The 12,578-nt window shown below is 37.9% G+C and overlaps 1 protein-coding gene across 1 annotated transcript in view; it reads left to right on the top strand.

Moving 5' to 3' along the window:
* Nucleotides 1–12,578, top strand: part of mctp1b (multiple C2 domains, transmembrane 1b) — a 128,032-nt gene that overhangs the window by 55,172 nt on the left and 60,282 nt on the right. Inside the window, exons 6-7 of the mRNA XM_034193080.1 lie at nucleotides 3,143–3,181; nucleotides 11,277–11,279. Of these exons, the coding sequence (XP_034048971.1) occupies nucleotides 3,143–3,181; nucleotides 11,277–11,279 (42 nt within the window). The remainder of the gene's footprint in view (nucleotides 1–3,142; nucleotides 3,182–11,276; nucleotides 11,280–12,578) is intronic.

Genomic DNA, 12,578 nt, shown 5'->3' on the forward strand with positions numbered 1-12,578 from the left:
GTTGTTGCCTGTGAGGATATGATTCTTCAGTACACACTTCATAATGGTATATGAAATATTGTGGGCTCCAGCCTGTTCACAAGCAACAAACAGACAAACAAACAAACAGGGGCGAAAACAAAAATGCCACCCAACGTAGTTGGTGGAGGTAATAAGAGCAAATCTTGTGGACCACCTAATTCCCCAAATATCCAAAACCACAGGTCTGCTTACCACTCTAATTGTACATTACAAATTACAACCTATTGCCAACTTTACAAATAGCTTTATTTATTCATGCACATATATGCTCCTATCAAAGAGGCTTTGGAGTCATTTTTAAACCATTTGAGAAACAGAATTTATATCGGAATATGATACGAATTTTATGTGATATTTTGCCAGTATACTGATGGACCACTAGGGGTCAGTCTGCTCTAGATGTCGCCGCCTGATGCCTCTTTGAGAATAATTTGAAAGGAAACACTCTGACAAAGATCTGCTGATATTTAATGCACACCATCTCTGCATATACATTTTGAGTAATCAGTGTCCTCAAACAGGGTGATAACGTGAGCGCCGCCCTCCTCTGTCAGAGGATGGAGGTAAAAAAAAACCCCAATATGTTCTGCCCCCCGTATTTGCACCCAGCTGCTGCTGATGATAACAGTATTAGTTGAAGTTGCTGGTGCAGCGTGACGTCCTGCTTTGTGGTGCGTTTGTGTTTCCTGCAGCACAGAGAGGTAAAGCTGTATCGATGGAAGTCGTACGTAAACAAAGTGAGTCTGCTCGTGTTGTTTTCCCATTACAGATGATCCCTGGCTGAACCTTTTTAGCCCATCCTGCAGACTTTCCCTTATCACCTGCAGCAGAGAGCAAATTAGTTTATTGCCATCTGATAGACAGATTCACCTTCATGCAGGAAGACTTTCCTATTGGGTTGTTTTTGTGCAGCTTTTAGTCTTTACTTTTTGGCTGCCTAATCTTGGAGCACCACCTCAGATGAACATTTTTTTTTTGTAAGTTTATAATTTTAGATTCAATCTTAACTTCTTTTTTTGCATTTACTTCAAAGGAGTTTATATCCCTTCACAATTACTGTTAATATTTTCATTTAATTCAGCCTAATTTCTGCTCACACAAACATAGTTTGTGTTTGATTTTTCCAGAGTGAAATAAAAATTGCAGCCTGTCTCATTGATGTTTTATTCAGGATATAATGGAATTACCAGACTAATAGCCACCAAATTTAAAGTCACAACTTGCAATCTAAATATTCAAGTTGCATATATTTAAAAAAAACAATATTAAGCTTGTTTGCAATGCTGTGTAAGTTTTCATAGGGAAACACTGTTGGCTGCACAGCTGAGCACCACAACAGGAAAGAACTGCGGTAAGAGCAGAGAATGACAAAAAAAAAAATACAATAAATACAAAAAATAACGTGCACACACACAAACATTACAAAAAATTCTGTTCTCTGACTCTGAAATTTATCAATAAAATGTCCAACATTATGGCTTTAGGGTTTGCAAATGTTAATCAACATTAAGCTTTATTTATAAATGTATTAGTGGACTTTAATTTAGTGAAACAAAATTCATTGAGATCTGATTGGTCTGTTAATGGTTTTCAAAATTACCGGAAAAGATCGTATGCCAAAAAATTAATTAATAATAATAATAAAATTAGCTCCCACCGCTGAAGCAGACCCGCTGGGCTCTTCAGTACAAAGATTTACCAGTTTGTTAACTCTGGTATTTTCATTACAAAGTATTTACTCGCAGCGGTATATAATGTATGAAATGAACAGGTGTGGCAGAGCGGAATCATTTTGAGAGTTTGCTCAAAGACGTCTAGCTTTTTCAAAAACATTCATGTACAGTAATATTTCATGAAAATGATGAGTAAAATAAAGCTCCCAAGTCTCACATTGTTAAAGTGGAAAAAATAAAATGCTGGTTCCACCCCTGAACCGGAGCCACTGTATCGGGGTCCTTCTTGGCCCAAGCTCCACCCCTTCCCCAACTTCCATTCAAATAGGCCTGGTAGGTTTTTGCGAGATGTTGATGAAAGGCAGAGAAACCAAAAAAGATTTGAAAATATAACATCGCTGGTAGATATAAAAAAAATTAATACAAGAAAAACATAAGGTGTAGTTGTAGTACTGACACAGCCTCCGTGAACGTTTGCAAGATGGAATCTTATAAAATACAGACATCTGAACAAAGATATTACTGTCAGTAAACAATAATGATTTTTTTTTAAAAAGGTGATTACTTTTTAACTGAACGTGACCATTTGAATTTGAACTTCTGATATTTGACATCTTGAATACAGTATATGCCACTTGTATTTTTAGATCTGAATTTATTGTTTTAGATTCAGAGTTGTATTTTAAATTCAAACCCATTATACTGAGGTTTTCTTCAACAGTAAGTTAACAGACACACTTGTATTTAATAATTCATGAATAATCATGGCAAAAAGTTCATTCATTACTCTCTAGCTCTGGTCCCAAACTTCTAGAGGTCATTTAGCTCCTTGTAGTTCAGAATGTGTCTGTCCAGTAACTTTCCCAACCGCTTTATAAAAACCTGCAGTACTGTCCTGGTTAGAATTACTGGCACCCTTGAAGTTTAAGTACAAAATTAAAAATAAGAAATGATATATATTTGCTTTTAGCTTGCTCTTGTTGCTCGAGGGCGCCAGTTGATCCATTAGACATCATGAGGATTAGGTAGATGCCCAGTGTGTGTGTGTGTGTGTGTGCCCTTCGTTACTCAACTCCAATTGGTGAAACGGTGTACAGCCTCTGGCCTTCCCAAGCGATCTTCCAGCCAAGTATGACTCTGCTTAAATTCTGAGATCTGATGGGATCAGGTGTGGACAGAGTGCACTGGCTGCAATTTTGTGCAATCTGAATATTGAGTAAAATTTCCAAAATAACTGAACCTGAAACGGCATTGGTGGCCAGGTGCTTCATGCACATGGTTCCAAAACAGAAGTTTCCCGGATAAAGACAGTCTGTATCTGTTCTCCATGTAATGTGAAGTTGTACTCCCAAGCAAATATGGAGAAGCTGAAAGAACCTAGAAGAAAAACAATGAAATACTTTAGATGGTAGAGTCTGTTGAAATGATGTGTTGTGATGTATATTCAGACCATGCTGCTCAGGAGGTCCTGGAAACGCTCCACTCAGGTAAATGACAAACATCACCATCTGTGTTGTATCCGACCTCATTGTTTCTGTTTGTGCTGCAGGAGCTCGCTTGATGTTCATCTCATATGCGTTTTTGTGTGTCACTTTTATTTTTGCTGCCCTCACTGCACGCTCACCTTCTCTGTTATTTTACCCATTTCAGACTGCACACGTGCCGGGTATCTGTCATCCTCCAAATTACACAATTTGAACGAGCAAATAAAAAAAAAAAACATGCTTAAATGGAAACAAGTGTTTTGAAAAAACTTTTAAATCTTGTGAGAGTCAGAGATGGAGTGGTTGGTAAACATAAGAGATGATGTGACAGCAGTAATAGAGAATTGAGGAAAAATGGTAACTTTTAGTGTCACCAGAGCCTCGCTAGAGTGACAGTTACAGTGGGGAAAATAAGTATTTGACCTCCTGTCAGTTTTGCAGGTTTTCCCAACTACAAAGAATGGAGAGGTCTGTAATTTTTATTGTAGGTACACTTCAACTGTGAGAGACAGAATCTAAAAAAAAAAAAATCCAGAAAATCACATTGTATGATTTTTAAATAATTACTCACATGAAATAAGTTTGATCCCCTAGAAAAACAGAGCTTAACAACTGGTACAGAAACATGCCATTACAGAGGTCAGACGTTTCCTGTAGTTCTTGAACAAGTTTTCACAGACTGCAGCAGGGATTTTGGTCCACTCCTCCATACAGATCTTCTCCAAATCTTTCAGGTTTGGAGTTTCAGCTCCCTCCAAAGATTTTCTATTGAGTTCAGGTCTGGAGACTGGCCAGGCCACTCCAGGACCTTGAAATGCTTCTTACGGAGCCCCTCCTTAGTTGCTCTGGCTGTGTGTTTGGGATCATTGTCATGCTGGAAGACCCAGCCATGACCCATCTTCAATGCTCTTAATGAGGGAAGGCGGTTGTTTGCCAAAATCTCGCAATACATGACCCCATCCATCCTCCCTTCAATACGGTGCAGTCGTCCTGTCCCCTTTGCAGAAAAGCACCCCCAGAGTATGATGTTTCCACCCCATACTTCACGGTTGGGATGGTTTTCTTGGGGTTGTTCTCATCCTCTAAACATGGTAAGTGGAGTTGATTCCAAAAAGCTCTATTCTGGTCTCATCTGACCACATGACCTTCTCCCATGCCTCCTCTGGATCATCCAGATGGTCACTGGTGAACTTCAAATGGGCCTGGACATGTGTTGGCTTGAGCAGGGGGACCTTGCTGCCCTGCAGGATTTTAAACCATGACAGCATCATGTGTTACTAATGTAATGTTTGTGACTGTGGTCCCAGCTCTCTTCAGGTCATTGACCAGGTCCTCTTGTGTAGTTCTGATTTTTCTCAGAATCATCCTTACCCCACAAAGTGAGATCTTGCATGGAATCCCAGACCGAGGGAGATTGACAGTCATCTTGTGTTTCTTCCACTTTCTAATAAATAATCATAACAGTTGTTGTCTTCTACCAAGCTGCTTGCCTGTTGTCCTGTAGTCCATCCCAGCCTTGTGCAGGTCTACAGTTTTGTCCCTGGCATCCTTAGACAGCTCTTTGGTCTTCGCTATGGTGGACAGGTTGGAGTGTGATTGATTGAGTGTGTGAACAGGGTTTTTTATACAGGTAACAAGTTCAAACAGGTGCAATTAATACAGGTAAAGAGTGCAGAATAAGAGGGCTTCTTAAAGAAAAATTAACAGGTCTGTGAGAGCCAGAATTCTTGCTGGTTGGTAGGGGATCAAATAATTGTTTCATGCAATAAAATGCAAATTAATTATTTAAAAATCATACAATGTGATTTTCTGGATTTTTTTTTTTTTTTTTTAGATTCTGTCTCTCACAGTTGAAGTGTACCTACGATAAAAATTACAGACATCTACATTCTTTGTAGGTGGGAAAACCTGCAAAACTGACAGAGGGTCAAATACTTACTTTCCCCACTGTATTACAAGATGAAAAAACTTGCAGTGCCATTCAATCACTAGATAAACACATATCCACAGACATTTTCCATTATGTGGTATATGTATGTCATCATGACGTCACTTTAGTTTGAAAACACGTGTGTGCTTGCAGGCTACACATCTGTCTGATGTCTTTCATTTAATTTTGTTTTTGTTTTTTGTAATATATTTGTTTTGTGACTGTTTTGGGTATCCTATTTCTTTTGAACTTTTTTTATTTTATGTTAGAGGAAAGAACCGATAGGTCACATCGGTCTAGAAGTTGTATTTAATTTTGGCACTACTCCTTCATGCAGCAAGAAGCTAAATTAATCGTCACATTATTTAGAATGCAAACACCACACTGCGAGTGGACGCTAATGGGCTAATTAATGTTGTATGAGGCACAAAGAACCTGAGTAAGCTGCTTGTTGTAGCCACTGAACAGTCGAAAATGTGAAGGAGCTCTGTGTGTACATTTACCTCACTAAATGTAAATAAAATGTTTAATTTATGATACATTTTTAAAACGTTGTCCATTTAGCTGTGGTTGTCCCACAAAGTGCAAATAAGTGCAGTGCTAAGTGCAGTGCTGAGTTTTCTGAAATTAATTTCCTCTCTTTTGTTGTGTGTGTGTGTGGGGGGGGGGGGGGTGTCTTTCAGTTTGAGAACATGATTTTTTGATTTCTCTTGTTCTCCAACACCTAGCATGTCCTCATCATTGCGATTTTCTTCTCATTTTATGATTGTTTGCATCTAGCTTAACAGCGCAGTACTGGCACATTTGCTCTGAAGTGTGCATCAAACAGTACCTCTTTCATATACAGGAGCAGCTTCTCGTGCATGTAGACAATGTCGTCTTGTGGCCATCAATGATAATGCAGTATTTTGCAACATATAGGTTGCAGGACCAGCCAACCAAGCTTAATAAAAAGCATGGTTTATAATCTAGAAGCACGGTGTAAATAAAATTTTGATGAATGTTGTTATTAATTATCATACTGGTGTATCACAGAGGTTTTATCCTGACCTTTCCAATGTGGTGGAATGAGATCTGTCAGCATTGATTGGTTTGTTGGTGCTGTTCTTCTCTCTATGATACATACCGTGTGTATGTGTGGACATGTTGACCAGCAGCAGCAGTCACAGCGTCTCTCAGAGCTGCACGGGAAAGCCCAGCTTTGGCGCGGGATTGTCAGCATTGCTCTAATTGAAGGTCGGAACCTCCTTCCTATGGATCCCAATGGTCTCAGTGACCCATATGTGAAGTTCAGACTGGGACATCAGAAATACAGGAGCAAGGTATGTTAATATTCATAATTCATGTTTGTTGTTTTGCTGTTACAACTTTGAACAGGTCAACATATGGAAAGATTTAGGCTATAAATAATTTATATTTAAAGATTTTGGCTGTTTAAAAGTCCAGGTGGAGTTGTGGTGTGATGGCTGGTAGCTTTCAATTAGACTTTCTATCTGTAGACATGTGACACATTTATGTTTTGTTAATTTACTTCAGTAAAGTCTTGACATAAGAGCTCGAACCTCCATCTCAAGATTATCTTAGCGGTGACTTGTGGTTACCATGGAAGGACTTCCAGTTGCCATGGTAATTAGAGTGAACAGTGTGCCTCAGCAGCATCTTCTAATGATGGTGGCGCCATCTGGTGTAGTTGGAATGTTATTGCCAGTTTTTATCAACACCCTGAGTAACTCGTCTGAGGGTTTGTAGTACAAATATGAATGTTAAATGTAAGGCTCATATAACTAAAGAAGATATTTGAGTCGTATTAAAGCATACATTGCATTCATAGTATAAAATATTAAATTGAAGGATTAGACAGAATTTTTGTGACTACATTTTATTTTTGTAACCTGTCTGTGTGTTTCTGCTCCCCCTCCCTGTGGGTGCGCGTGTATGTGTATGTATTTGCAGACTGTACCAAAGACTCTGAATCCCCAGTGGAGGGAACAGTTTGACCTTCACCTCTATCAGGATATGGGGGGAGTCTTAGAGATCACAGTCTGGGACAGAGACACCGCGAGAAGAGACGACTTCATTGGACGGTTTGTTTGAGTTCTGCTTCTGTTTGTCTTCTAAGTAATGTGATTTTAATAATAAGATTTTCTTATCGTTCTTATATGTAAAAAGTATTTGGGGGTGAAAAAGCATATAAGAAGACTGAGAAGTAACAAAAAAAAAATCACGATAATAAAAAGAGTCACTAAAGATGTCAGTGGAGTTTTTAGCAAGACCACAATCTTGGAAAGTGAGATGATGCAGGAGGAATCAAGGAGACGTGCACTAGTACAGATTTTAGGAATAAAAGTAATGTTTGCTTGAAGAGTTTTGATGAAGTACAAAGAATAGCCAGAAGTAGCTACTTTGTGTGGTTGTGCATCGAGAAAAAACTTATAATAAGGAGCCAAGAAACGAGTTGTGGGTTTTATTTAGGAGGAATCTGGAGCGGCACATCCACAGAGAACTATGTGGATGTGGTGCAGGATATAAGTGAGGACAGTGTGACCTGTGAGGTGTTTGGTGGGAATGATGGACGGTTTTTTACAGTGGAGGTGAGTGGATGTTTGCAGATGATGTTGTGATCTGTACTAGTGAAATTAGGGGGCAGGGATGTTCCTTGGTGAAAATGCTAAATGGCCAAAATTCCACTCATTAGAAAAACAATGGGCCTTTTCCACTAATGTACGGGCCAAACAATATGCATGTGTCCAGTCTCAACACCAGTTGTAAATAATGAAATATTACGTAATGTCAGGCACTGATGCGTAGCGGCCTGAAAGTCACTCCACCTGTGTCCAGTTAATATCCACTTCATGAAAATTCAGTAAGGTATATCTTATATATTATATTCCAATTCTAAGGTGGAACTATGCCAGTATACAAAGGTATCTCTAAAAAGGACTTACACCAGCCCAGCACACACTGTCAGGCCGGGCTACTTTATGTTTACAAATGTAATATGGCTTTAATTTGGCTTTCAAGTCAAATTCTTGTATTTTGAGATCAACATCTTGGCCTCTTTGTAACCCGCAGTGTATTGATGAAAAAAAAATATATCTCATTAACACCCTGTTTACGCCGAGCGCACGAACGAGTTAGGATAAAAAAATGGCCACTGCTCACTGTCACTCTCACTGACTCCCACTGGGGCAGCAGGCTGGTTCACAGTGGGGTCTCTATGGTTGGAACAAAGATCCCTGTTGGTCGCCATCACTCATCAGTCTCCAACAGGTGTGCGAGTGTATTGAACTGTTTAAACACTCGTACAAGTTGTGTGACCAGTTAACAGATATACGGGTCTCATAATCAGTTTTGACAAACTCTCACGTCTCAACTCTCTCAACTTGATCCTGTGGATCATAATAGACTCTCAATAGACTCTGCATGGGGTTGCATCAATGATCGCAGATATCAACGTATTTTTCACTCGCACAGTTCAGTCGCAGTGCAACCTTGGTGGAAATGCAAATAACAGATCACAACAGAGACCAGCCGGGACTTGTGAGAGTTGACAGAATGTCATGATCTTGTAGGTCTTACGTAGGTCTCAGGCCAGTGAAACGGGGCAAAAGATTGAATATAATATTTACATACCCTGAAAGCCACGTTACTGATTTCACTCGTGCTGTGTTCACACAGATGGCCCTGTAGAATTATTGTTCAGCGGTGTGGAGCTGTCCACAATAAATGAAGATGAACAGGTTTAGGAAAGAACTTATCAGAGGGACAGCACAGGTAGGATAATTTGGAGACAAAGTGAGCAAACATTTATCAGGAGAAGGATGCTGTGGATGCAGCCAGGCAGGAGGCTGAAGATGGCCAGAAGGCATGTAGGAGGCTGTAGACTAGATTTAATTCTCTTGGTGTTCTTACAGTTTGCTCTGTGGTGTCATGTTCAGTTGATTTCAGTTATAATATGAACAACAAGATAAATTGTGTTTGGTTCTAACTATTAACTAACAGGGTCCCACAACGAATTCTTAAAAAATAAACTGTATTTAGTTCTAACTATTAACTAACAGGGTCCCACAACGAATTCTTAAAAAATTAAATGTATTTGGTTATAACTGTCAACTAACACGGACCCAACGAATTCTTAAAAAATAAACTGTATTTGGTTCTAACTATTAACTAACACGGACCCACAACGAATTCTTAAAAAGTAAAATGTATTTGGTTATAACTATCAACAAACACGGACCCACAACGAATTCTTAAAAATAAAATGTATTTGGTTATAACTAGCAACTAACACAGACCCACAACGAATTCTTAAAAAAAAAAAAAAAATGTTTGGTTCTAACTATTAACTAACATGGTCCCACAATGAATTCTTAAAAAATAAAATGTATTTGGTTATAACTGTCAACTAATACGGACCCACAACGAATTCTTTAAAAAATAAAATGATTGGTTCTATCAACTAACACGAACACAACGAATTCTTAAAAAATAAACTGTATTTAGTTCTAACTATTAACTAACAGGGTCCCACAACGAATTCTTAAAAAATTAAATGTATTTGGTTATAACTGTCAACTAACACGAACACAACGAATTCTTAAAAAATAAACTGTATTTAGTTCTAACTATTAACTAACAGGGTCCCACAACGAATTCTTAAAAAATTAAATGTATTTGGTTATAACTGTCAACTAACACGGACCCAACGAATTCTTAAAAAATAAACTGTATTTGGTTCTAACTATTAACTAACACGGACCCACAACGAATTCTTAAAAAGTAAAATGTATTTGGTTATAACTATCAACTAACACGGACCCACAACGAATTCTTAAAAAATAAAATGTATTTGGTTATAACTAGCAACTAACACAGACCCACAACGAATTCTTAAAAAAATAAAAAAAATGTTTGGTTCTAACTATTAACTAACATGGTCCCACAATGAATTCTTAAAAAATAAAATGTATTTGGTTATAACTATCAACTAATACGGACCCACAATGATTTCTTTAAAAAATAAAATGATTGGTTCTATCAACTAACACAGACCCACAACGAATTCTTAAAACATAAAATGTATTTGGTTCTAACTATTAACGAACACAGACCCACAACGAATTCTTAAAAAATAAAATGTATTTGGTTACAGCTATTAACTAACATGGTCCCACAACGAATTCTTAAAAAAAAAATGTATCTGGTTATAACTATCAACTAACACGGACCCACAACGAATTCTTAAAAAATAAAATGTATTTGGTTATAACTATCAACTAACACAGACCCACAACGAATTCTTAAAAAATAAAATGTATTTGCGTCCAACGATAAACTAACACGGCCCCACAACGAATTTTTAAAACATAAAATGTATTTGGTTCTAACTATTAACGAACACAGACCCACAACGAATTCTTAAAAATAAAATGTATTTGGTTACAGCTTTTAACTAACATGGTCCCACAACGTAAGTAAGTCCCTTCGGCTGCCCTTGTTTGCACTCGGGGTCGCCACAGCAAGTCCAAGGGGATCTGCATGTTGAATTGGCACAGGTTTTACGCCGGATGCCCTTCCTGACGCAACTCCACATTACATGGAGAAATGTGGCAGGGGTGGGATTTGAACCCGGAACCTTCTGCACTGAAACCAAGCGCATTAACCACTTGGCCACCACCCCTGCAACGAATTCTTAAAAAATAAAATGTATCTGGTTATAACTATAAACTAACACGGTCCCACAACCAATTCTTAAAAAATAAAATGTATTTGGTTATAACTATAAACTAACACGGTCTCACAACCAATTCTTAAAAAATAAAATGTATTTGGTTATAACTATTAACTAACATGGTCTCACAACCAATTCTTAAAAAAATAAAATGTATTTGGTTATAACTATAAACTAACATGGTCCCACTAAAAAATAAGAATTGTTATTTGGTTCCAACTATAAACTAACATGGTTCCACAATGAATTCTTAAAAAATACCACAGACTGAAAATACAGAACACTGGTTCTTTTCATCATGAAATGAAACTCTGTTTGCAGACTTACGCGAGCAGACAGTGTAATGTAATTATTGTGTGTACACATAAATGAAAATAAAAGTCATAAAACAAAGACATCAAAGACCTGGACAGATGATAATCAGACTGAATTAGTTTGTTTGTTTGTTTTAGAATATATTTATTAAATTTTCAAATTTAAAATTAAATAAAAAATTTTACATTTATACAGACGAGAAAGTAGGTAATCATCCTATAGTGAACAAAAATAACAACGTAAAATAAATCAAGTGTACCCTGCCATGCATGACAGGGTGTTCTTTACGAGGCAAAGCATTCACAGCTATGATAACCCACTTGCAAGAATGGTAGAAATATTAAAATCAATATATGACAAAAAGGGTTCCCATATTTTAGGAAAAACATTTTTGCTGTGTTTCTTACATGTCAGATAGTCCAAAGCAACATATTCGAGTATTTGGATGGAACTCTATCCATTATCCAATTTAGGAGAATACATTTACTAACACAGAAAGTGTTTGATGAAGTTTTCTTTTAAATTTGTCAGTGATGGACAAATCAGGTATGTCAAGTAGCAGATATAAGGGATTGATATATATACCTGCCAAAACTCCTGTGCTTTTCTACAATACCACAAACAATGCATAAGACTACTGCGACATCGAAGGACATTTGAAATTGCTGGCTAAGGCTAAGCGTAAATTTGGTAAGATTGTAATTCACGTCGGCAGTAATGACACTCGGTTACGCCAATCGGAGGTCACTAAAATTAACATTGAATCGGTGTGTAACTTTGCAAAACAATGTCGGACTCTGTTGTTTTCTCTGGGCCCCTCCCCAATCAGACCGGGAGTGACATGTTTAGCCGCATGTTCTCCTTGAATTGCTGGCTGTCTGAGTGGTGTCCAAAAAATGAGGTGGGCTTCATTGATAATTGGCAAAGCTTCTGGGGAAAACCTGGTCTTGTTAGGAGAGACGGCATCCATCCCACTTTAGAGGGAGCAGCTCTCATTTCTAGAAATCTGGCCAATTTTTTGGGATCCTCCAAACTGTGACTGTCTAGCGTTGGGACCAGGAGGCAGAGCTGTGGTCTTATACACCTCTCTGCAGCTTCTCTCCCCCGCCATCCCCCTATTACCCCATCCCCGTAGAGACGGTGCCTGCTCCCAGACCACCAATAACTAGCAAAAATCTATTTAAGCATAAAAATTCAAAAAGAAAAAATAATATAGCACCTTCAATTGCACCACAGACTAAACAGTTAATTGGTCTATTAAACATTAGGTCTCTTTCTTCTAAGTCCCTGTTGGTAAATGATATAATAATTGATCAACGTATTGATTTATTCTGCCTAACAGAAACTTGGTTACAGCAGGATGAATATGTTAGTTTAAATGAGTCAACACCCCCGAGTCACACTAACTGTCAGAATGCTCG

Source organism: Thalassophryne amazonica, chromosome 17 (assembly GCF_902500255.1).
Source record: "Thalassophryne amazonica chromosome 17, fThaAma1.1, whole genome shotgun sequence".
Lineage (NCBI taxonomy): Eukaryota > Metazoa > Chordata > Actinopteri > Batrachoidiformes > Batrachoididae > Thalassophryne > Thalassophryne amazonica.